The following is a 25,727-nucleotide window of genomic DNA, read 5'->3' on the forward strand; positions in this document are numbered from 1 at the left end:
ACACAATGAAAGTATTCCCTGTTGTCTCACTATCAGATATAAGACACAACGGGTGAGCTCAGACTCTTGACTCAACACAATGACAATGTGACATCATGTTTTTATAGATTAAAAGTTTATTTCGTGATCTTATTTCTAATTTTTTCGTTATTTTGCTGGAAAATCTTACTAAAGAATAAAAAGTACTTGGTGAAGAGCCTAACACAAAACACACAACAACAACTTCCATTACAATTCACACCAGCCAGCCAGAAACAATAGAGTGGTTTGAGATATTAAATAGCTTTTCATATAGCTGCTCGCCTCTGCCACACAGATAAAGCTCATTAAATGTCTGGCTCTCATCCAGCAGCTGAAAGACACAAAATAATGCGTGTGCAATCATGTGTGTTCAGATGTGAGGGGTGTGTGTTATGTGGAGACACCTGGTCTCGAGTCTCCACCCGTCGTTGAAGCTCAGTTTGAAAATGAATGGATGTAACTGACATTATCCAAAGGATCTCTGCTCTCTCCACATAAACTGACAGTATTATTACTGGATCATGTTTTATAGCCTGACATTAACATTTGGCTTCTTTGGGTTGCATTTTTGGAGATAATCATACTGAAGTTTATTTGATTTTCTGTAATTATACAAAAAGTATGTGGAAAAATCTTATTTTGTTGCATGAACCACAACTATGCTGACTTTAAGATTTGACAACATAAAAAAAAAATAATTTTCCCAAAAACATGACTGACTTTTGAAAATTTTACTCCGGCCATGCGATTCCATTGTGTCTATATAAATGTGTTCTTGTAATGTGGCCACTTGACTGAAAAAGATAGAAAACTGCATATGAAATATGTGCAGAAATACACAATAACCTCTGTTGTAAAACTTGAAAAACACCACAGCTTTTGGCAACTAAGAAGCTCTGAGCCATGAAAACAGACAGAGTGAGAAATGATCCCCAAAATGGCAGAAAGATGCACAGTCAGTGCTGCAGTTTGGACCAGAGCGAGCCAAGTTCCAGCTCGTTAATTCAACGTTTAATTTGCAAAAATCAGAGGATTACACAAAATTTTATCCCTGGAAACATTAAGTCTCTGCGTACAGCACAGGAAATCCTCAAGTCATGATTTGATTTATTGAGGTGTACCTAAACCTGAACGGGATTTGTCCCAGCAAATAAAATAAATAAATAACTTTGCTGTGTGAATGATGAGATAATGTTGAGATCAATGAGACATGTTTTTATCATAATGTTTATCGTATGTAGGCCACTGAGAAGAACAAAAGCTAAGTGCAATGAATAAGATCCATCTTTATCATTTAAGGAGTAATGGCAAGTCAAAGAACAATCAGAGTCTCTCAGGCTTCGTAGTACAAAGCTAGCATACTACATTATTTCCATTAGGCATTAGTATAATTACCATAGGCATACGGTCTATTCTGTTGGTTTAGGGAGCAAAAGATTCCTGAATGTACTTGACTACAGTCATATGCTACAGATAATTTTTAGATTATTCAAACACCTGAAAACACATAATTAGCTACAGTATATGATGAACGCATGAAGAAAAACTGTATAGTGGCTGATATAGTTAATCAAATATAGTTTATGAATGTGAGACAAGCCTGTACACCACCAGAAACCAAGGTATCAAAAAAAAACCTCACAAAGACGCACTAAAATCAACAAAGTAATTGCTTATTATATTAGCGCAGAAATGTCAAACACAATGAGCAAGAAAGGCATCGGGAAAATTGTCAACATACTGGTCAAAAGATGTTTTCCTCTCACAGTAAGGGACAAAACCTGCCTGTATGCAAAATGCAGCAGGGGAAATAAGGAGGGGTCTCACAGCTGCTGAGTAGTGTGTGTCTTATCAAGTAGCCCTGATCTCAGCCCTAACGTTTCATACCTTCCTACACGGAGGCTGAGCCAACATTTAGATCTTTCAATATAATACAGTTGCAAATCACTTACAAATAAAAGAAAAAACACATATGTGTAATGTGGGTATGTGGGTATATGGGTATGTGTGCGCATACGCCCATTTTTGCAACATGTGTGTTCATGCACATGTGGCACCATAAGAAAGCATACTGCATCAGATTTGGGCTGCAGTTTTCTTGAGCAGCAGGAGAGTCATGGAAGCAGTGATCTCTCAGAATACTGAACCATTCAGAAGCTGCATTTACTTGGGTCATTGCCACACACGAGTTGATGCTTTGTCAGCTGGCAGACTTTTTATGCGATCACTCTACTAATAAAAGCAACACGAATTGTGCAGGGCTGCCAGGTTTTTGATGCTCTGGCACTAATAAAAGTTTACCATCATCTTTCTGCAGCACAAACATGGGATGCAAAGGACAGTACAGATTAGGAAGTATACTGCATGCAAAACAGCCTTTTTAACGGAAGCCAACATGTTATTGTGCTGATGCATGTCACGACAAGACGATCACCAGACTCATCATCAGAGTTGATCATAGCCAAAAAATGAGCAATTTAATTACAATTTGAAAAGCACATCTGGCACTCTGAACTAAATGTATCAAATGACATGGCAACATAACTAATGGACAATAAATAGTAAAGGTATGACGACACAGTTAATGAATCTCAGATTTGGCTGTAATATTTACAATGTTTGAATCTTTTAAAAATCACTGTATCATATATTAGTGCAAGAAATAATTAATAACAATGGCACTAGGAATTTTTGCAATGCAGCAACTACCCTTCTATTTACAAGGGACCAGGATTACTTGGGGACTTTGGTATGTTGCTACGACTGCGGTGGTCAGTGATCTTAATCCCAAATCTGCCATTTCTAATTTGTAAACTACAAATTCCATCAAAAACTAGCTTCCATATTTCAGTGTTTTCATGTGCACAAGAGGGTGGTGTTGGCAATTTTAAATGGAAGTTAGACAGCATTTTGTCCACATATGTCAAAGAGCATGTCTGGCTGCGGAGCATGAAGATATATTAATTGAAGAATAACATTTCAAAAGATGATATGATGGAGAACATCCATGGCAGGACTACGTAAGGAACATTGGGCTACCTTTCAACAGGAACAATCTTTGTAGAAGTCTATTAAGATTCATTTTAGGCCTGCAGCTGACCACAGATGGAATTCCCAGAGGATTAGTTTTAAATTCAACTCAAACTAATCCCAGGCAAACAGGGCTTTATTACACTGGACTGGTATTACCAAGGAAATATCCATCGCATGTCTGTTTCTTGCACTGCATTCACACAGAACATCCCAAGTTTGTTAAACTGAAATTAACGACCTGCATTACTTCTAATCTACAGAATAACTACTGAGCAATTATTGAAATATGGCAAAATGTTCCAAAAATGCTTCAATGATTTATTTTTATCATTATGATAGATACGAGTTTGCTCTTTCAGTGACTAGGACTCCATGCTGCTTAGTAAAATAAGACTCAGGAATCATGAGAACCAGTGCTGTGCAAATGTTTAATTTACTAAAGGTCCTCAGGTAAGAGAGCTTAGGTTTATGTGGACTGATGTGAGGTTCTGTTGGAAATATCACCCAGCAGAGAGCCAAGGACTTGTATGTTTAACAGGAAAGTGTCAGTGGGAGGTAAACTGAAAGCTCAATTTTAATAAAGTGGAATTATTTTTACCTCAATTCACATCAAATCTCCTACCAGTGCAAAAATATTTATACTCATTAAGTTGTATTGATATTAAAAAATATATAAAAATAGTAGGCCAGTTAAACTATACATGGGCCAGTAAAACTTTGAGCCACTGACCTGGGCCTGGAGCTTCACCACCATGGCTACACCATTACAGGCCTGTTTTCTGGAGCAGCAAACGTTGCATCAGAGCACAGGGCTCTACACCTGATATGACTGATCATCAGTTCACATGAGTCACTATTTACAGGCCTGAGACATGTAGCGATACGACCTATCAGAACACTAATCCCCTGGGCTACTGCTCACAGCTCACCAATTTAATTTTTGGTGGATTAAACTGATATTTAAACGTGAAAGCTTTAATCGTGGGTGTGTTCTTGCTCTGAGGGCTCAGTAGCAAGTCCAGCTTGTTTCTGTTGAAAATAATATTTGCCAAAAGCGATTGTGAAAGAATTGAGGTTAATGTTCAAACGCTGTCTGGGAATCAGACAGTGAGGTCTCATTACTGCCTAACCAGAGTTATCAGCACTGCTATAAAATGAGATCAGAGCCGTTTCAGTAAAGATTGTAATTAGTCCAATTTATGCTGATATGAATGCTTGTAATCATTTTGTAGTTTTTCCGACAGAGCAGCTCTGAATAATGCCACTGACTCACTGATATTCCCACTTCCTGTGGTTAAGGGAGGTGAATTGGAGACTGGAGAAACAGCCGATTGCTGCCATTTTTTAATTTCCCATATGTATATACAATTCAACAATTGGTTGCAAGCTAACCGGGCCTAAGTTCAAGTTTACATCTTGCAGATCTTTCCAGTGAATGTGGCACACAGGCATAATAAAAAATGTCTTTACTTTGACAAGACAGAACATAAAATGTAACTTTTGCAGTTACATAATTCGACTGTCTGTCAAACCTTCTTGTCTTATGATTGTTTCAGACCTCATTGTTGTGTTTGTGTTCCTATAGTTAGCTGGCAAGGAAGCAGGATGTTTTTCTGGAATCGCCTTGCTGGCCAAGGCCCAAAGGTTAATATCACCCAATCACAACAGGGATGGCCACCCTCAGTCACTTCCAAAAAACATTCATATATCAAGATGGCCCACACACACACTGTTTGATTTAAACCACAGCATGCTGTAAAATCTGTAACGCCCACTTGAATGCAAGCGAAGGACACTCTGCAATCAGTGATTGCAGACACTCCTCTGCAATCACTGATCCTCAACCTCGTTTTCGAGGAAAAGAAGTCATGTAAGTCATGCAAGCGACAAACACCTGTCAAACACCAAGAGGTGGGGGTTGGGGCTGTTGATTGGTTGACCTCATTTCACTGAGTAAGAACGGGGAAGGTTGATGGTAGAGTTCATACACACATTTCCCTGTTCTGCTCTTTCTCTCACTTAGAGATCCTGCAGAATACTTTAGCTTTTTGATGTGTGTGTGTGTGCGTGCGTGCGTGCGTGCGTGCGTGCGTGCGCGTACATGTTTATACATCTTTGTGAGGACAGAGAAATTGGCCTGCTACCTTATTTGTGGGGATCAAAAGTCACTTATGGGGACGAAAGGCCTGTCCCCACGAGTTTGAAGGCATTTTTGAGGCTCAAAATGTTGTGTTAGTGTCAGGGTTACAATTAGGTTATAGTTAGGTATAGGGTAAGGGTTAGGTTTAGGCATTCATCTTTGATGGTTAGGGTTAGGCTAAGCGGCAAGGGAAAGCATTATGTCAATGAGATGTCCTGTGTGTGTGTGTGAGTGTTCTCCTCCTCAGTGGACAACACTGTGTTATCTACAATTTTGGGGAAAAAGACTCCTACTCATTCATCCATCCAGCTGTTGAAAAAAATATTTAAAGTTACTCATAATTTTTCCACACTTCTGCTATGAAAGTTCAAAAGCTGCCAGTTGTAAGCCCTTTCCATCTCCTGTTTTTCCTCCATTAGCTAGCTCCCTGGCAAGGCCACTATTGTGGTGGCCCTCGAGCTGCCTCTGTACCTTGTCTCACTGTCAGGTGGATTGTGTCAAATTAAGTGGCAGTTATGACAAATGATTATGTATGTGCCTGCTTTTACATGGACACATGATCCCAATTATTGTACACAAAAAAACTATAGAGAAGAAAATCTAAACTCGGGCAATTATGATAGTTGAATAGCATGTTACTTGTTCAACTTGATATCGCTCCACTTAAGAAAATATCGGTTTCCAAGTTGGTTTAAAAAAATGTCATGACATTATCTGCTGGAGTGCTCACCTTATACTACCTAGTGCTTTGAGGTGACTGTTATGAATGAGTGCCTACAGGAGGCACAGCCATTTGTCGTTTCCTGTGAATTAGGTTAATGCGACTTGATGCTCTTGAGTATACATTCACTTCTATTAACAACTCAAAATGGAAAATAAATGCCTAGAGAAACACTGTAAGTGTTCATTGTTTTCCTTAGTTAGTTAGTTATATATTAATAAAGAGCAATGTTATATCATAATAGGTTCAAATTTATTGGTTTAATGCTAGTAAATTTTCACACACTAAAAACTTCTATTGAAAATTTCCTAAACACTAAACATGACAGAACAACTTCCACAAGGAAAACTCTTTAACAATGTTTAATATTAAATTGTGTCAAATTTGAAAATACTACAACAGCAAGCATAATGCAGGCTTTTGTTCAATGCACAGAGTTGTGCCCATTTTCAGGGACAGGATAGAAAAAGCAAAGTTTAAACGAGGTGGTCAATAGCAAAGACAGCAAAGCAATGTGCAGTCCAGATCAGTGTGAGATCAACATCACTCAGGTTCGGGGGGGGGGGGGGTAACATTATAAGACATTAAGCTGGAGCAGATGATGGATTTTCCCTAGTAAGAGTGTTGTGCTGGCATTTTCACAATTTAACAGCCCAAAGTTTAATCTAAAGGAGGAGACTTAACAAAATATAATTTGAGAACGGTAAACAGATAACCACAAACACACTGAATATTAACAAAGGGAAACAAACAAATGCTTTGACTTGTGTCATTTGTCACTTTTTGAGATTTCTCCTTCCTACTCATTGCAGATTACCACAATAACTAAACCTGTACACTAATACGTGAGATTTTTGTATAGTCATCGATAGGGCTCACCTCAGCCATAATTCTCGTTAATGAGGGCTTTATAATTAATGTCAATCATCCTACTGCATCTGCGCCTTCCCATTAGTGCGCTTCTAGGCATTCTAAAATGGCACATAAACCATTTGGGCTCTATCAGTCTGCCCCCTGGCATCTGCAATGCAGGGAGAACTATCAGCTGGAGTCCCAAAGGTCGTTCTGGCTCAATGGCTCCTCAGCTGCACCTAACCCATAAGTGGTTAAAGGCTGGGAAGGAAATCACTCTCCCGTATCAGTGAAAGGGAGGGGAGGAGATTTAATGAGTACCCTAAGCACATCCAATGAACCGGAGATGTTAACAGCTACTGTTACCGTTGACAATATGTAGAGCTAGGAACAGACGAAGTTGATGAGGCTGGAAGCGGTTTGACTTCTTTCAGCATTATCAGTAGCGAAGGATGGACATTATAGTGAGCATGGGGCTGGACACTATGGAAAGAAATCCATTCTCTCAGAAGAAGAAATGTTCTAAACATTAGCTACATGGTCATATGATAGAAAAAAAATGTTGGTAGTGCTAGATGTTTAGTGCAATGGTTTTCAAAAGTAAACTTCATCAAACTGATGGACAGATAACAGATTACAAAGAATTAAGGAGCTACAATGTGCATTTTATAGCTTAGAAATGAAGTGAAAGTGAAGTTAGTGAAATAACAAAACTCCCTGTTCCCAGCCACTCCTATTAACACTGTAGAGTACACATTTAAGCTGCTGTAGATTTCAGTCTACCTCAAGTCTGCCCTAATTAGCTTGATCATGTCAGGGCTTAAGCAAGGAGCAACAACATGGTGTCTTAAGTGAGAAGATATTACAGCTTATCCTTTCATCTCTCTTTCAGCTAGCAGAGAAAGAAGAAATGTTTTCTCTGCAATCTATGAGAGCTATGAACTCCATCACATATAGCTGCAATGTTTTGGCTGTGGGGAAAAAGTTATTAATTAATTTAAAACATAATAATATTATTTGCAACAAAAACAAATCATATTTAAATACCCTTTCAAGTATTTAAATATGATTTAAAGTTTGGTTATTCTTCGATCACCTCTTGTACCCTTCCTCAATATTGAATCTTAACATTTGGGGGCTTCGTCCGGTTATTGAGGAGGGAGAGTTGGAGGTTTGGACTTTACACAAAAGTCAGAGCTCAAAGGCCTCAGTGAACAGGTGGCATTTGAACTGTCTGTTGAAAATACTCAGGGATGGAGCCTGTTCCAGAGAGATGGTGCAGTAGCACTGAAGCCTCTTTCCCTAAAAGACTGGCGTGAGAAGTGCAGACTACGCCTTTATCTGCAGAATGCAGAAGAAAACATGAGGTCTAGAAGAGAAGATCAGAAAAATGCTGAGGAGCAAAAGCATGTTGGGATTTGTAAATGAGGAGATGGATTCGATAAGAGATACGGAACTCGACTGGTAGCTTAGCCGTCATCATCGCCAAACTCCAGCACGTAAGTGTTAGGGTGATGTGTTTAGGTAAGAACTCCGGCAGCTGAGTTCTGAACATACTGCACTGTGTCCAAGGCTTTGATAAACAGACCAAGCAGGAAAATGTTACAGTAGCCCAGGTGGGAAGTACTGAAGCTATCAATGATGGTTTCAGCTGAAGAGTCAGGGAGCACTAGCCAGAGCTTGGACATATTTGGGTGGCACTTTTAGAGATGGATTTAATATGTAGTAAGGAGAGAGGAGGAAGCCCAGGATGACACCAAAGTTGTGGAAAAGGTGAGATAGAGGTCCAGATTGGCCACTTTTCCTGGCTGTGACCTGGGAACCACAACCACAGTTCAGTTTTATTATTGCTCAGTTTGAGAAAATTGGTTGACATCCAGTTTTTGATGTCTACGAAGAAGCTGACGAGAGACAAAGGAAGACCTTACCAAGGTGCTTCTCTGGTCTGTCACAGCAGATGGTCTGTGACCCTCCCTTTCCTCAGGACCAATAATCAAGACTGCGAGGCTGAAGCTCATGCGTGCCCAGAACACGACGCTTTCCAGCCCTGGAAGATTCACATTCTTTTGCATACTTTTGATATTTTTTAAAGTGTGTCATGTTACTGGATTTTGTTGGGACCTGTCGCCACTATATCTTGCAACCTGTCTTTATCTGTGCTTGGTCTAATCATAGAAAACTGACCACTTCCACACTTTTGATGATGTGTGACCTTTCTTTGGTATTATCTCTTCCTGAACGGCGGATACATTTTCCTTCTTGGCTTTACTCATCAGGACATCCTGGTTATTGTCATTTTTTTCTCTCAGAAGACCAGCGTTACACCAACCTTACATACTGCCTGAAACCAAATTATTGTTTGTCTCATCAAATATTAAAGCCTACATTCATCATCGGCATTGAAATTTTCCCCCCTCTATAAAATATTGTGATCATTTTATCGCCCAGCACTGCTCACACCATGTTGGAAAGTTCCAAAAATATCCATTATAAAAAGGAAAGCTACCATTTCTCCATTTTTTTACATTCAATGTTCAATGGCATTTACATTTAACCCTATTTTGAATTTGTTTAAAAGATAAAGGAGGAGTTTGATTACACCTTGCAGAATGTCTGACTTTCATGATGTAATAATGTCCTGTTTGTTTTTACGGTGGTGACTGTTTGCAGTCACCACCGTAAAAACAAGCATTCTTCTTCCAACTGTCAGTATGCAGGTCCCACATTACAACACTCCAGTGGGTGTTTGTATGTGTTTATCCGCTGTCCCTGGCAACATATTGAAATTCACGCTGAAGTTAGAAAATGACATCCATCCTCTGACTGTGTGAAATGTTGGTTATTTTGTGGGGGTTTTATTGTAACAAGGACAGTGTGTAAGTGAAGACATCAGTGACGAATGATTCTCCAGGAGCAACTGTATGATCTGATGATCTGTTTCTCATAAAGTAAGGACGATAAGCATAAAAACCACTTACTTGTGTGGGTTTTCTTTACAAGACGGCAACTGGCTGTTATTTTTAAATGAACATGTAGAAATCATCATCAAGCAAAAACGGAAATCCAAGCACAGCTCTGACCTCTAGCATGTGCAGCTTTTCTCCGAGGACATCTCTTTGCTTTGTCAGAAGTAAGTTTTTGTCACACATCTTACCGAAACCCCAATTATACACATTTGCAAGAAAATAAGAACAGCCAACCATGAAGTAATATAGCACATGATTCACAGCCTTCCACAATGTAAGCAAATAGGCAGATAAGTCACTTAACATGAAAACGCCCTGTCTGCTCCTTCACTTCGTCACGGTTCACACAAGAACAAATAAAACTGTGGCAGCAAAAAAACATCTGTCTTTCTTCCCATGATACAAATATAAAGCTCACTCCCTCAAACTTCCCCAAAACCGAATCCTTCCCCTGAATCTAAACTGCCTGCAAAGAAGACATTTCCTCTTTTAGGCCGGTTTTGGGAAACATTTGGAGCTCCACCGATGACTTCATCTTTGGACAGAGTATCTTATTAGAGGGCTATCTTTATAGTTTTTACAAACAAAGACAAATAAAATATAAAACTGCCTTAGTATGGCTCCTGAACAGTATTACACACAAGCTGCAAGTGATTTCAATTCCTAGCAGCATTAAAATAAACTTTTACTGAATTCTATCAGGAATTGCACTGTACAGTATTACCACGTGACAATGAGTTATTACGGACTCAAATATGATGTCCTCTGTAATGGCTTGCCCATATCAATAAAGTCTTAAATATTTTAATTATTGGTTTAGTGAGGTAAAGTAGCCACCAAAGGGGGCATGCAACAAATCTGACTGTAAAATTGTGGGTGCAAATCAATATTTACTATAACAGATATGCTAGGATGATAGCCGGTGCTCAGCTTCTCATACTTCTTACTTCAAAAAGTCTTTACGGAAAATGTTGTAAAATCTTTCAGGACTTCACAAAACATTTTGAACATTTAGCCAGTTGAATATTATTAAAATACTTAGACATATGGTACTGCGATAGCAATCAATACTGGCCTATACCTGTTTTTAAACCAATATACTGATGCATGGCTTCTAGAAGAGCATATTCCACCAACAGCTAATAACTGGTTAAAGTAGATATATGTGGCAGACAGTCGTTTATTTTGTGCTTAAGCCTCTTAACCCTCTCAATGTGCAAATGCACAGAGTTTCAGACTTTATATATGTAGAATCAATAACTTTATGGGAGGGATGAACCCTCTCCCAATATCACTTATATCAAATAACTGGACTAAAAAAAACATACTACTAATAAAAAATACCTGAAATGAAATTACCAGTTTGATGGCACAGCTCAAAGCCCCTCTGACCTCCAGTTCTGATGCATTTGTTCTTAAGCTGTAGGTTTCCCAGGTATCCCAGACTGGCATTATAACTACATGTTGAACAAATTGGGCACTGAATAGATTAGCACAAGGCCAAATAACACCAAGTAATGAGCCCACTATGGATAACTTGGTGTTAGTTGGTGGTGGATTACTTCTACTTACTGATAAATTACAACAAATCCAAAATCCATACTCTTTGACAAAGCGCAGATTTACTGCTAGAGCACACTTTAGTCTTCTTCAGGACTCCAGACTACATGCCTTCGTCTGACAAACCAAAGAATGTATACAACCTACCATAGTAGGAAACAGCCAGCATCCACACTGACTGAGCAAAAACTGTGAAGCTCCTGAATTAGGTCCCTTTTCTCCATTAGGGAATGAGTCTTTCAAACATGTAGAGCTGCAGGGACAGAGCATCTGTGTACATGTTTTACTGAAAGCGTATATTTCCTGAGAGGATTAACTGTTCATTAGTAGTAGCTGATGAAACAGACGGACATCATAACTGCTTGTTTATTCTATATTGACTGCTTCATTTTTCACACAACCTCACTGCTGTGTGACTACATGCTTACAGACAGTTTTATAACTACTAGCAATAGCAACTAATTATGATGGCATATATTAACTCATCTAAGCCAAAAAACATAGTTATTAGGAAAGTTCTGGAAAAAGGTCTACATTGCAGAATTACTAAGAAAAATGGTTTTGCATAAAGGTACCGAAAGCAAAGGACGTCGCTGTTTAAGGGGTTTCTAGCGATTTCTGTGGGCTCATGAACTCACAAGGGAACGAGACACGTCCTCCTGACATAGCAAGGAGTATCGAAAGGCTTTTACTACTCACCGCATCTTTCTCCTCTCCTCCACTGTCGTGCTGCTCCATACTGCAGAGTTTCCTTTTGTTTTTATTCTCCGTCCTCTTCATACTGACTGTAGGAACAGTCCTATCGCGCGCCGGATTGCACCACTTCACCCGCTTGCCTGTGCAGTTTCCAGTATCCTCTCGGTAACTTCACTTAGCTGGCTAGAACAACGTGTCAGGTCGGCTGCTGTGGTTTTCAGGGACACCTCAGCGCCAAACTGAAATGCATGGCTTGCTGTTGCAGTTTGTTGACTTGCGATTCCACCTATGAGTTTGCTCCGGCCAGCCATTCCCGACTCAGAGCCCGGCTACACTTCTTGTGCTGACTCCACATCTGGAAAACCCGTTGTGACAAGCTGTCAATCAGCCTTCTTGCATGAGCAGCCACCGGTGTCTCCTTGAAAACGATAAAAGGGCAGTGTGCGCTTTTCACAGGGATAGCTTTATATTTCTAGAAAAAATGTATCCGTGCTGCGCTTTTTTGTGCCGTCTGTGGCAACAGTTCATTCAACCCGATTTAAGCTAGCGTCTTGCCGCTGAAACACTAGCTGAGCGGCTAGTCTGGCTGCCTGATAACGTCTACCTGCCCAGAAAGACCGTGACACCCTGGCAGGTCTACCTTCCCTCTTAACGCTTCCAGATGATTCCCCAAGAGCTCCACGTCTTCCGTCTCTGTCTGGTGACTTCTTAGGCGACATACATCATGTCTCGGTGTTCGCCCATCCTCACATAAAGGCTGATCTCTGCGAACACTGAGTTAACCTCGCTGTTGAACTGCAACGACACGGTACAGCTCAGCTTGTTTCCTGGCTCTGACACGACTGCTGGGGTGTCAGGTTAGCAGGAATACAACATCCGGTCCATTAATACCAAAATAAAAGTATGCAAGAAAGGACAGGAATCCACATGTAATAAAAACAACAAAAACAAATCCTATCTATCTAACTAACTACTAAACAAATAAATATATAAATAATAAAAATGCAATGACTATTAAAAATAAATATTAGTGATAACCTCTTTGTCTCTCCCAGAGTGTTCAATCTTTGGCGTCTTTGTAGTCATAGAAAATAAACCAGATGGGGATAACATTCTCTTATTTTAAAACGATAATAATAATAATTAAATTAATTAATTTAACCAGGTTAGTCTCACTGAGATCAAAGCTCCCAGTGGCACTAACCACTGATCTCTTTTACATAATAATTATAATAATTTGGGATTTTCCTGATGTGAGTGAAATTTGAACACTGACAATGCAATGTGATATCGGTAACTGTCGTGGTAAAAGAAGACAAATATACTCTACTGCCATTTCAAAAGAAGAAAATATATTTTTGTTTATCCTGAATGCAATATACTGAAGTCAATATGCCGTTATATTATGTCTGTCATTTTTCGCAATTTGCGCAAGTGCAAAAGGTTTTATTTTGAAATCCTAATCCCCTTCACACCTCTGGTTTCAAGCTCATCTACACCCTCCGCTTGCTAGACGATTTCTTGATTTTGGAAAAAAAGATGATGACGATTATAAAAAAAATCCATGCAGACACATGAAAGAAATTAACTTTTTGTTTTCTAAAATTTAAAAGCACACTCACAGAATCAGACACCTTATACTGATTCCTTTACATATACCGACTTGCTTTTGCATCCTCGTAGTGTTGGGGCTGTGAAACAATTCCACGAGGTTTGTTGTGGTTTGCTGCCACCTGTTGATTAACAACTAAACTGCTTCGTATGTGTTTTCTGTGTGTATGTTTAACGAGACCGTGAAATAAACAGATAGGCTTATAAAGTGATGTATATTTTAATGTTTCACATATAGCTGCATATAACATTTACATATTAAGCAATATATATTCTATTATCTAATAATATGAATAATTAGTGTGTATTTTAGGCGCACGTGTTGTTTAATAAAATCCTCTTTTTTCCCAAAGAGGGAATTTTCTTGTCACTTTGACATCCTTGTATTTAAACCACATGGCAATACTTTGGTAAATTGTGCCATATATACGACAGTCAGATTTTCTTTTATCCCCACAGTAGCCTTATTCTATCTTTCACTGTTAAACTTCACCAGGTACACCTGTTCAGTGTTTCATTAATGCAAAGATCTAATTAGCCCGTCACACGTCAGCAACTCAGTCCATTTAGTCCTACAGTCATGGTCAAGACAACTTGCCGAAGTTCAGGTTGTGCAGCAGCAGAAGACCGCACCAGCTGTCAATCCTGTGCTGAGTAGGATAACATTGACTGGGCTGATGGATCTCAAACTCTGCTGCAGCATACAGATGCTTTCATTTAGTTTATCTGGCATAAACAAAATAAAAGCATGCCAGTATCCATCCTATTTGTACCAGTAGTTTAGACTGGTGGTGTAATGTGGGGGACATTTTCTTGGCACACTGTATGTCAGCATCATTTACTCTAAATGTCTGACTGAGTATTGTTGCTAACCATATCCATCCCTCTCTGATCATAGTGTACCCATCTTCTGATGGCTGCATTCAGAAGGATAACACATTCAAATAACCTCAAACTGAATTTTAAATATGACAACGAGATCATGATAATTTCCCATTTTTCTTTTTTAATGCTCTGATATTTTGAGAAGCACTATGTGATTTTTGTCTTGAAAGGTTCTTTACTTTACTGACTTTACTATCACTTTCCTCAAATGACCTCCCAAGTCATTGCGTTTTAATCCATTCGAGACACGTTTGGGGTGTAGTAGAATTGGATATTTGCATTATGGATGTGTAGCTGGCCTGCAAATTTGTCAGCTTCCCATTCAGTTGACCACAACTCCATATTATGGTCAGTATAGACAACAAAGTCCAAAGAGTGTTTCCAGCGCCTTGTTGAATCTTTGTCACAAAGCCAATATGGAGTTCAACTCAGTGTAACTAAAGAAATGGCCAGTGAGTTTACCCTTACTCTTTAGTATAAAATAATTCATAAATTTCAAAACATAACAGGAAACAACTCATATTTTCTGCGCATCATGTCTTCTTTAATTTAACATGTATGATCACTTTTTAATTTAAGAGTTTTAAAATTTTAATCTTTAAATTTTTATGCCTCTGCTTTCATTTTGTATTTGCATTTCCTGCTTTTATAGCTTTTCTTGCTTATTGTTGATCTCATAATCAGCATTTAATATTGTTGATCTAAAAAGAGAAAAGCTAGTGACACTTGAAAGTATTCTGTAATTTTGTGTAAGTCACATGTACATCTATTGTTATTCTGTTTTGTTTTTATTTTGAACAGCATTTGAGCGCTGATTAAACACGGTTTATGAAGTGTACAGTATAAAGAAACCCTCACTGTATTTGCAAGGCTGTGCTTAAGGTGAACAAAATAAAAAACATGTAGTATAACGTGAGAAAACAACAAACATGACAGATATTTTTGTCCCCTTTTATTGGAAAGATCTTCACCACAAAACATTTTAATAAAGAGAAGTCTTAAAAATACAAATGGCCTTCATCCAAAGACCATCTCTTCTCTCAGGTGTACATACTACCGTTAATATGCACATATATGAAGGGTGGCTCCTAAAACAGCTCTAACACTAAAAGAAACAAAACAAACCAAGTTTGACCTTTGACCTCTAAGGGAAAACAGTCCAAAACTGTTTAATCTCTTTTAAACCTGATTTAACAACATGCAAGTTGTCTACTTTGGTTCATTTTATTGCTTCTTAACTACACTCCTACAGTATAGTGCTGTTTTATGTGATTTAGATAGCTAAAAATGCCTGGGCCAATAAAAGTGCTTCATACTGATTGTCACATGCATTCATCTAACAAATAATTTTCTTAAATCAGTTCAGTTTTAGAATTAAAACCGTTGACATGGCACTTTAACACTCAAGCTTAAAAACAAAAGCAAAGAAACACAGAGCTATGTATTGCACAGTAACCCCAGAATTTCCATTTTTCAGTAAAAGTATTAGAGGGCAGTAAAGCCACAGTTCATGCACAAAACAAAACAGGTGACCTACAAAACAGAAAAAAGTCACGAAAACAAACTAAACAATAATAATAATAATAAACACAAGAGGAGCCAATGAAATAAAATAAACTGTGAGTGTCACAAAACCTCTTCCAAAGGAAACGCTTCCAGAGACGTGTTTACTTTTTTTAAATATCGCTGTGACAAAACATTAAAACACACAGATACTGACAAATTTAGCTAAAAACAAAAAATAAACATAGAAAAAAAAGTTTTGTTTTTAAAAAAAAAAAAAAAAAAAGAAGTTGACGAAGAAGAAAAAAAGAGATGCTATGGTTTTTTGTTTTTTTTAATCGTTACAAAAATGAACTGTCATCCTTTCTGGACCATTTATTAAAATGTATCTCACAAGTATCTTTTTTACAAGGTTTATCAAGCCTGCAAGTTGATGATGCCAGACCCCCATTTTAAATTATCTAAAGACAAAGGAAAGATTGTTTCCATGTCTAACAGAAAAAGTGAAGTTGGAGGGTGAACGGTGAATCAGTGACACTAAGCTGCTGTGTTACTTGAAAGTAAAAACATCATCTACCAGCTACACGACCGACTGCACGTCTTTTGATGGTTCTATGTTCTTTTTTCATTAGGATATTAGGACAAAACTAAAACATAACTACCTCTGGGGAGTATGGCTTTGTTTTATCACAACGCTCACACCACATGCATGTAATTCTACACACTGACTACAAACATGAGCCTCAAGAGAGGCTAAGAGGAAGCACTTTGGATTTTGCTCTTTAACTCTTCCTTTTCCTGCTGGCATTAAACACATTTTTTGCATTTTAAAATCCCTGCTGAAGTAACAAAGGTGAAGCTCCTTCCTGATTTGTCACTTTTAAACTGTGAGTCAAGGGCATCCTCCAGAAATTGCTGATTAATTTGCTGATGAATCTAAAAGTTTTCAAACTGTTTTAAATTTAGTTCTATTCTTATTTAAATTTGGTTTAATAGTAATAATGCAAAAAGACCTATGAATCATAAACAAGCTTCAGCCAAACTGAGACTTATCTCACATGAACAAAAAAACCTTTGAGTTCCCTCCAGGAAAATCCTGCAAACATCTGCACAAATTATACCATTGATATAAATAATAAAATAACACAGCCGGAGATGGCAGTGATGATGAACTCTGAGCTACAGGAAGACTTCCTGCAGGGGGAGCTGGTGGTGAGTCCATCCCTGGGCAGGAGAGGAGGAAGAGCTACAGGGTGAAGTTTGGGGCTTCATGACACTCCAACCAGGAGACATGTTGAGCTCACAGAAGCGTCCGCCTGAGATTTCACCTGAAAGACAGTTGACAAGAGATCCAGGAGGTTTCTATGGAGTGGATCTTATTTATGCACCACCTGTTAAATGTAAGTTGTATATAATTTAAAATGTTACACTTGTAAGTAACTTTACTATTTCTTTTTGTTAACACCGGTATCAGCTTCTGATTGCTGTTTATCAGTTTTCCTTTGTCCCCTCAAAATGCACATATACAGAGCAAAACCAACCTATTGCTCAGCCAGTGGTATTAGACATCTATATCAATTTGAGTTCATAAAAAATGTATGTGTATAAAAGTAAGTATAGCAGTAACCACATATAAAGCCCAATAATCTCTTTTGCAGTTAAAAATGTCTGTTTTAAAAATATATATTTTTGGTTCATCTCCACCAGACATTGCATTTCTTTGCACTTATTACTTGATAACAGAATCAAAAGAAATAGTAATCCTGGGTAAGGACTAGAGGCCACATTCTTAAACTGGTCAGTATGGTCTCACTGCACTATTTGCTTTTCTAGTAAGCAAACTGACGTTTCTAGTTATCGTTTTTGTCCAAATGATGATTAGCAAGAAAGACGAACATTAGCAAGGAAAGCAACGTGTTAGTGTTTGCTTAGTCTTTTACATACAAGTATGCTGTTTACCTGTTTAGTAGTATCTCAGTCAGCCTTACATGCTGCATGATTATGTAGTATTTAAGTGGCTTTACTGGCTACATGCAAACATTTTTGATATATACTGTAGGTTCTTAATCAAAAAGCAAGCAGCTTCACCACCCAACACGCCAGACTGTACCTTTACCAGGCCAGAGTTGTGAGGATGAGGATGAGGAAGAATAAGAGGAGGAGAGGAGTGAGGGAGGAGAAGGAGGAATGGGAAAAGGAGCTTGGTGCAGGGAAGAAATCCTGAGTTCATTCTCCTGAGGACACTCAGTAGGAGACAGGATAGAGGAGGAAAGGTAAAGAAAACAAACATCTTTTTCTAATGACCAAAAGTGTGAGGGACGTCATCATCCACCCACTTAGTTGTTCTTACTTATGGGAATACAACACTCATTGTGGATAATGATACCAAAACCAGGATTAATATGAGGCAACGAGTGAACTGACCTGTAAGTTGGTCTTGGCTTTTCTCAAGACATCGCGTGTTCTCAACACTGTAAAAAACAAAAACATACAATCATCATCATTTCTTTTTCTGACACAAACTGTAACAACGGTGAAAACATTACACATGACCATGATTACACATGATTACTGACAATACAAAGTAATCTCAGAGTCAAAATCTCAGGCTTCTCGTAAATGCTCCAGTTCAGACTCTATGAACAAGAAAGTCTTGCCATATGAGGCACCTGTGGCTCAGGAGGTGCAGCACATCATCACTAATCAGAAGGTTGGTGGTTTGATCCCCAATTTAAAAGTATTTTCCAAGTGCTGTTAAATAGAGAAGGATTTTTTTAAACACAGCTTTTCCAAACATTCTCGTTTTATTATGGATGCTTACAGTATTTTACTTTGGACACAGGAGCCAAATTATTTATTAAAGTGTTCGATGCTAATAGTCAAATGTGCATCCCTTTGCTGGATAACAGTCATTTGTTGTCTCACACACATCATCTTAGCAAATTTCTCAAGTTCCTCCAGATTTGATGGTCTTTTGCCATTAACCTTGGTCTTCAACACCCCACAGTTTTCAGTGATATTCAAAACAGGAGTTTGTGCAGGCGAGTCGATAATGTTCACTGGAAAACAAAGTGACAACCTAGATCGAGTTTTTCTGCCGACTGCTTGAGGTTTTCTTTCAAAATCTTCACATATGCTTCTTTCTTCATGATTTCTTACATTCTGACAATATTCCCACGTCACCTACCCATTGGAAGGTTGGTTGTTCGATGCCTGGCTGCTTCAGTCTACGGACATGCCAAATATCCTAACTTTGTGTGAATGAGGCAAGTTTTGTAAAGTTCTTTTAGTACTCAGGTGGAGTAGAAAAACACTATACAAGAAACAGTCCGTTTCCAGCCCCCTGCGTGTTTCACTGTAAGGATTGTGTTTTTGGGTTGTACGCCTTTTCAATCATAAGCAGGATGTGCTTCTAGTATATATAATCTTTCTCCAGGTTGTCCTGGAGTTTTCCTTGGGCTTAAGGGTAAAGTCATTCACTGGTATCTTGGCAGCTGTTCAGGGATCTTTAGATACACCTCTCACTAGTTTTCTTTGAATTTCACTTCCTACCTCCACCAGGCTTGTTCTGTACCGTGTGCCTCTCTTTGAACTCTCTCTTGTCACTCCAGTTCTTGAAAACACCATGTATATAGATCTCAGTTTTAACTTGATTTTACAAGCTTTGAGCACTGCATAGGTGAAAGACGTTATTAGACAGGAATAGTTTGTGCTGCATAAATAGAAATTTTGTATGCTTTATAAAAAAAACCCCAAGTATATTTAGAAATGCTGTGTTGAAAATCCCATCCATCCATTCGCTTCCGCTTATCCTTTTCAGGGTCGCGGGGGGCTCTGGAGCCTATCCCAGCTGTCATAGGGCGAGAGGCAGGGTACACCCTGGACAGGTCGCCAGTCTGTCGCAGGGCCAACACACAGGGACAGACAACCATTCACACTCACATTCACTCGCACATTCACACCTAGTGGCAATTTGGATTATCCAATTAACCTATCCCCACAAGCTGCATGTCTTTGGACGGTGGGAGGAAGCCGGAGTACCCGGAGGGAACCCACGCAAACACGGGGAGAACATGCAGACTCCACACAGAAAGACCCCGGCCTGATGGTGGAATTGAACTCAGGACCTTCTTGCTGTGCGGCAACGGTGCTAACCACCGTGCCACAGTGCTGAAAATCCCTTTCTCTGTTAAAAAAGAAAATTTTGACAATAACTTGTATGAATGTGTGTGTGACTGGGTGAACGAGGCTTGTAGTAAAAAGCACCTTGAGTGCTTTATTAGAAATGAGAAAGTACCAGACAATTTATCGTTTCCCATACCCCTTTTATTGCCAGCTTTGGCATGCAACTCTAGCTGTGACCACAGAATAGCAATAGAAAAAGCCCACAATCTGTTCATACCAAGTGTAGCCAATAAAAAGAGACGAGAGCCTCTCTACACTTAACACATGGTTTTACATGTGCTATTAAGAGTTTTTTGGAAATGTGTACTCACATTGGCTGACTATAAAGTGCTCCATGCTATCTTTGGTGCCGCTGGAGCTCTTGACTCTCTCCATTGTGTCCTTTAGAGCCTGTTCTTGCTCTGAGAGCTTCAGACGGAGAGAAAGGACCTCCTCCCTCAGAGACCGATCCTAAATAGCAAAAGACAGGTAGATGGCTCTCTAAGCTCTTGGAGATGCATACACTGACGTGCAGAACATGCGAGTACAACCTGAAATAACAAAGGCAGGTGCAGCAGTTGCAGTAAATGATACATTTTTGCATAAAATCTGTTTATTCATTCATATCCAGCTCCTTTAATCTTTGGGGAAAAGTTAATAAATCTTTTACTTCTAAGTAAAGTATGTGCAAAGGCACCTAACAGGGTTCACCTCACAGGGCCCAACTGTATCACCCTCATGTTTTTCTATCAGCAACAAGCTTACGTAGTGAAACTTACTCTGTGTAGGGTGGTGTGATTCTTTCTGAGAGCCTGAGGAAAAGGAGCAGGATCATTTAACCCTGACAGACGTTTAAAAAAATGATTTTGAGCTGAATGTTTCTGTTATATAAACTTCACATTTAATGGGAGTTGGATCTAAAAGTGGCAAATTAGATATATATTTTTTTTTATATAGGTTTAAAACACTAATTGATTACATATTATAGCAGCAATGTAATATGTCAAAGTCTGCTTTTAATTAAGTTTTTCAGTGATACAAATGCCCTCATCCAGTGTTACACTGGTCCTGTTGTAACACATTGTCTTGCATTAAACTGAACATTTTAGTCAATTTTAGTAAATACTTTTATCAAGAAATATTTTTTCCACTTCTCTATTTATGTATTAATGCTGAGAAAAGAAATCATGCGTGGCGAGAAAAAAAATAGTAATACAGTGATTTTGGTCTCTCGTTTTTACAATCCCAAATCAGATTTTCTCTGTGACACCAGGAAATACTTTTCTGACCTGTTGGACTTCCTCAGATTTGGGCAGAGCTGCTCTCCAGAACACGCGAAGCAGAGACTCAGCCTCATCCAGTATCTGCCGCAGAGTTTTAGTGTCCAGCAGCAGCTTCTGAACAGAACCCCAGTCTGAAAGCTGGAACACAAAATGCATGAAGTCAATATAATGTGCATTAATTATGAATATATTTATTTCTATTTATGTATGAGAGGTTTTCGCCAGGGCTGCGGCACTTGTTCGCGTCGCTTCTGTTATGAGAAAAAGTTATTTACAGACCTGACAGCACATTCCAGAGACCACCCCCCATTACAAGGCACTAATAATTTTTATCTTATCAGCTCTGGACTTTTATGAGGACCATAATTTAGTAAATGAATCTCAAGTTATATTGAATAAAAAGAGATTTGAGCTCTTACCTGATGAAAGGAGAACTCCTGTGAGGTGCTCAGAGAATAAAGAGCAGTCTCCATCTTAAGGAGGAGCGCACTTCCCTGGAGGATGTGCTGCTGCAGAACTTTGAAGTCATCAATGTGGCCCACTGCATGGCGGCCATGACAGTTATAAAAACAGCCATCTGTGCGATGTCCATGCAGGGTTGAGCCTGCTGGAAAGGAAAACGAAAGAACTGTGTCCAGTGCAGTCTTCTCTCTATGGATTCACTTATTTGATTTAAGAGTACAGAAATCCCACATAAAAAAGAACCTTTAAATGCCTAAAGTTACAGGTTCAAACTTAAGCCAGGCTCAAGCCAGGAGGATGTGCAATAACCACACATTATCAGTGACATGAAGCAAGGAGTTATTATTTGAAAGAATTGTGGATGTGGACTCAAACATACACGGTTACTGTTATTTCCTTTTTTGCTCAGAGATATTGTTCCCCATAGCCAACTGCTAATAGTTTCTGGTTTCATGTAAAATTATTCACACTGAGGGATACCTGAACAAAGCTCGCAGAATAATGTTTTCATGCTTAAAGTTATGACTATTATGGGTAGGATTGCATAGTCACAGTGCAAGTGCTGCTTGAAATCTCTCACCCTGATCAGTTGCTCCAGTTTCTTCTGTGTGTTTCTGCATAGCATGCAAAGGAGAGGAAGGACTGAAAAGTCCAGTGTCTCTCACAGGTGGAGAGGGAACGCTATCTGTGGAGACAGATTCCCATCAGTACTGATTTAAAGTTTCCTTGTTAAAACATTTTTGTAATTGTAATGCTATGATCTGCCATATTTGTCAGGATTTTCAGAAACAGTCTATGTGTTTCAGATATACTGACCGCTGAAGAGCTGCCTCCTGGCTTGAGGCTGCGTGTCAGCTTCTCTGCTCAGCTGCTGCTCCAGCTGAATGTGCAGGTCTTTGGGATCAAAGACTGTTGTGCTGTCACTGCCTTGACCTGTTAGAGAACACACAAATACTGGTGATTAACAAAGAAAGTAGACAATCTGTGTGGGAGCGTGGGATTGAGAAAAGAAGCAGGTCCTCATTGTAACTTTAGAAAAGTGACACATTAGATGATTTTAACAAGGAATACATGGACCAGTTTTCATATTACTGCATTCCTAAACAGAAACATAATTCCAGCAGCCGTCTTTTACGAATGGCAGCTCATAGAAAAAATACCCACCTAGAAAATAGTGATTGATGCCAGTGGGGTTCATTCACTAATATAGGCAAAATTATCCAAACAAAATAAGTGTGCATGCAGAATTTTTGGTCTGATTAATGAAACATGTGCAATGTTTTTCTACTTTTATTTTTGAATGCTGTATGACAAAATATTCTGTGATATAAAGTGAAAAGGTTTGACATCAGAGATGATGTGAAGAAAAATAAGATAGCATAAGAAGGAAGCAGGTGGAGGAGATGAAGAGCCTCCAGCCCACTGGGAAGTAGCAAACTGGTAAGAAATGAATGCCATTGATGACATCCAGCCAATATGCAAGTCTTTTTAGTAAATGCAGCTTTATTATGCTAAGCATTTAGTGTTAGGTATATTAGCTAAAGCTCAATCGTTTATGTTGTACGTTACATTTAAATTCTTTATTGTTATTTAACTCTATGATTTTTTTTTTACATTGTTCTGGAAAACAAACTAATTGCCAAAATAAGTTTAAAACATAAGACAGACTGGTATACATGTGGTCTGGGGAAGTTTTAAATTTGTTTATAAAGTATTTAAAAAAATTCATGTAGGAAAATACTGATGAATTCTCGATACGTGCGTGTTTCTATGCACTGTTTAAGCACAGTTTTGTGTGTGCACCATGTTTAGAATTAAAAATATTACTTCTAGAATACTTAGAGAAATTTTGCATTACTCATTTTCCTGCCCTGCGATAAATTGGCCACATGTCCATGGTGTATCTTGCGTCTTGACTGCTACTCCAGGACCACAATGTCTCTGAATTCAGTAAAGACAAATGGATGGATGGATGGATGGATGCTTTTCTTCACTACATCGAGTTAAAGCTGCTCACTGATCTGAACAGGCGACTGTGTGTTGATTCTTACCAGTGGGCGCATTTGTGGTGACTCTCCCCTTTTTGCGATACACCTGCAGCTCACACTGAAGAGAATGGACCAAACTGCGACTCTCACAAAGCTGCTGTCGGAGGACAGTCAACTCATGCTGGAGCCTGAGGTATTTCATAAAATGCATGAAATCATGTTATTTATTACCTATGATTTCTTTAAGATATGTGTTTCCTTCAAAATCGTCCCACTAAAATGTCTAAAAAGTGTTAGACTCCAAGTATTCCAATGAGAGAAACAAACAGACTACCTGTTGATGGTTTCCTGGTTCCTCAGTCTGTCTTGTTTCAGGTGTAACATCTCCTGACTCTGAGCTTCAGCCTCAGTTTGGAGCTTCCTGGTTTGCTCTGCCCACTTCTCAGCCTCTAGCTCCACCTCCTTCACCCTGGAACGCTCCTGGAGCGCCACCTCCCTCAGCTGCTCTGCCTCCTTAGTGCTCTCTGCATGATACATAACAACAGAGCAGAGTGGATATTTTGATTTTGAACTTTTTTGTCTGATTTCAGGCAGGGACATTTAAGACTCACATTTACATTCTGAATATAAATAATGACTCTTGAGCTTATGACATGGTAGTAAACATTATACTGTACCTTTGGTAACCTGCTTCAGCTGATTTTGTAGACTAACATTTTCCTCTTTTAGAAGTCTAATCTCACTGGCAAGCTGGTTGACTGATTCCAGTCCCTGGATGTAAATATTGGTAGGAGCACCTTTGGAGGAGATAGAGACAGAGGAGTGAAAAATAATAAATAATAAATAAATAATGACAGAAAAAAAACATCTTTGTAAATTCAATTTAAAGCAATAAAATTTCGATAACATATTTTGTCAGGACTAAATTCAATGCTTTTCAAAACTTTGAGCCCTGCAGATAACACGAACAGTGTGTTCGTTTGTCTCTGTTACCTTTCTCAGTGGTGGTTCGGGCCAGTTTCTCCTCCAGCTGTTGTCGGAGACGGTCGTTGGTGTGGATGGAGTCCTCCAGTCTCTGCCTCAGACTCCTGATTTCCCTCAAGTGCTCCTTCATCAGGTCTGAACCTGTAGCAGACAAGCGAAGAGTGAGTGTCTGTTGTGAAATCACCAATCACGCTCACCTAATAAACTAATAAGGCAAGAAAAAGATCATTGTCAAAAACAGCGACTGATCACTCACAGCTGGCTTAACAGGAGACAATAACCATATTTTTGTTTTTTGTTTTGTTTTTCATGCACTGGATGTGTGTTTAACTAAACCCTTTCAAATGTCATTGCATATTTAATCCATGTTCAATAAAACAAAACTTCTTATACATGATTTAAAATTTGAGATCATTTGCAACACAGTGCTCACAAAACATTTAATATGTTTCAGATCAATTTGATTTTATTTATAGCACTACAACAAAAGTTGCCTGAAGGTGCATTCACAGCCTGATGTATTGAATGCTTTGTTCGTAATACATCAGCACAATGAAAGAATAATTCAGAAGCCGAGCTTTTATTATATTCATCTGAAAATTCTGGAGTTTTTAAAACTTATTACAAACCTATAACATCTCGTCTTTGACCATTTTACAAACAAATATTCTAAACTAATTTCAGCTCAGTGTTATGCAATTCTTGGGTTTTTTTTTGGTATTTCTTTTAAGGCTATAAGAAAATAAGAATAAAAATGTGCTTTTAATGCCTCAGCTGAGGAAATACAGTTTAGACTAATTTACTACACAAGTTTGCTAAAAACTGATATTACATAAGCATACCCAGGCACTAGCGTCA

The 25,727-nt window shown here is 38.7% G+C and overlaps 2 protein-coding genes and 1 long non-coding RNA gene across 21 annotated transcripts in view; 1 reads left to right on the top strand and 2 right to left on the bottom strand.

Moving 5' to 3' along the window:
- The window catches only part of mast2 (microtubule associated serine/threonine kinase 2), a 172,527-nt gene extending 159,672 nt beyond the window's left edge, over nt 1-12,855 (bottom strand). For all 4 annotated transcript variants that reach the window (XM_026147103.2, XM_026147105.2, XM_026147104.2 and 1 more), the window contains exon 1: nt 11,993-12,855. In XM_026147103.2, coding sequence (XP_026002888.2) covers nt 11,993-12,073 — 81 coding nt within the window. In that variant the 5' untranslated portion in view covers nt 12,074-12,855. The remainder of the gene's footprint in view (nt 1-11,992) is intronic.
- Nucleotides 12,856-15,422: 2,567 nt separating this feature from the next.
- The window catches only part of pde4dip (phosphodiesterase 4D interacting protein), a 95,865-nt gene continuing 85,560 nt past the window's right edge, over nt 15,423-25,727 (bottom strand). For 9 of the 16 annotated variants that reach the window (XM_080291609.1, XM_080291608.1, XM_080291607.1 and 6 more), the window contains 13 exons: nt 24,879-25,010; nt 24,563-24,682; nt 24,220-24,409; nt 23,949-24,073; nt 22,714-22,830; nt 22,478-22,582; nt 21,855-22,042; nt 21,442-21,573; nt 20,932-20,964; nt 20,485-20,623; nt 18,413-18,459; nt 18,099-18,222; nt 15,423-17,316 (listed from right to left, as the gene is read on the bottom strand). In XM_080291609.1, coding sequence (XP_080147735.1) covers nt 17,168-17,316; nt 18,099-18,222; nt 18,413-18,459; nt 20,485-20,623; nt 20,932-20,964; nt 21,442-21,573; nt 21,855-22,042; nt 22,478-22,582; nt 22,714-22,830; nt 23,949-24,073; nt 24,220-24,409; nt 24,563-24,682; nt 24,879-25,010 — 1,601 coding nt within the window. In that variant the 3' untranslated portion in view covers nt 15,423-17,167. Of the gene's footprint in view, nt 17,317-18,098; nt 18,223-18,412; nt 18,460-20,484; nt 20,704-20,931; nt 20,965-21,441; nt 21,574-21,854; nt 22,043-22,477; nt 22,583-22,713; nt 22,831-23,948; nt 24,074-24,219; nt 24,410-24,562; nt 24,683-24,878; nt 25,011-25,727 lie in introns of those variants that run through there. The other 7 variants (XM_026148212.2, XM_026148210.2, XM_080291599.1 and 4 more) reach the window with 6 other exon arrangements.
- LOC145421369 (uncharacterized) lies at nt 23,941-25,266 on the top strand. The gene is made up of 2 exons (XR_013902704.1): nt 23,941-24,078; nt 24,888-25,266. It is a non-coding gene; the product is annotated as an uncharacterized LOC145421369 (long non-coding RNA).

The sequence above is a fragment of the Astatotilapia calliptera genome, chromosome 17 (assembly GCF_964374335.1).
Source record: "Astatotilapia calliptera chromosome 17, fAstCal68.1, whole genome shotgun sequence".
In the NCBI taxonomy this organism is placed as follows: Eukaryota; Metazoa; Chordata; class Actinopteri; order Cichliformes; family Cichlidae; genus Astatotilapia; species Astatotilapia calliptera.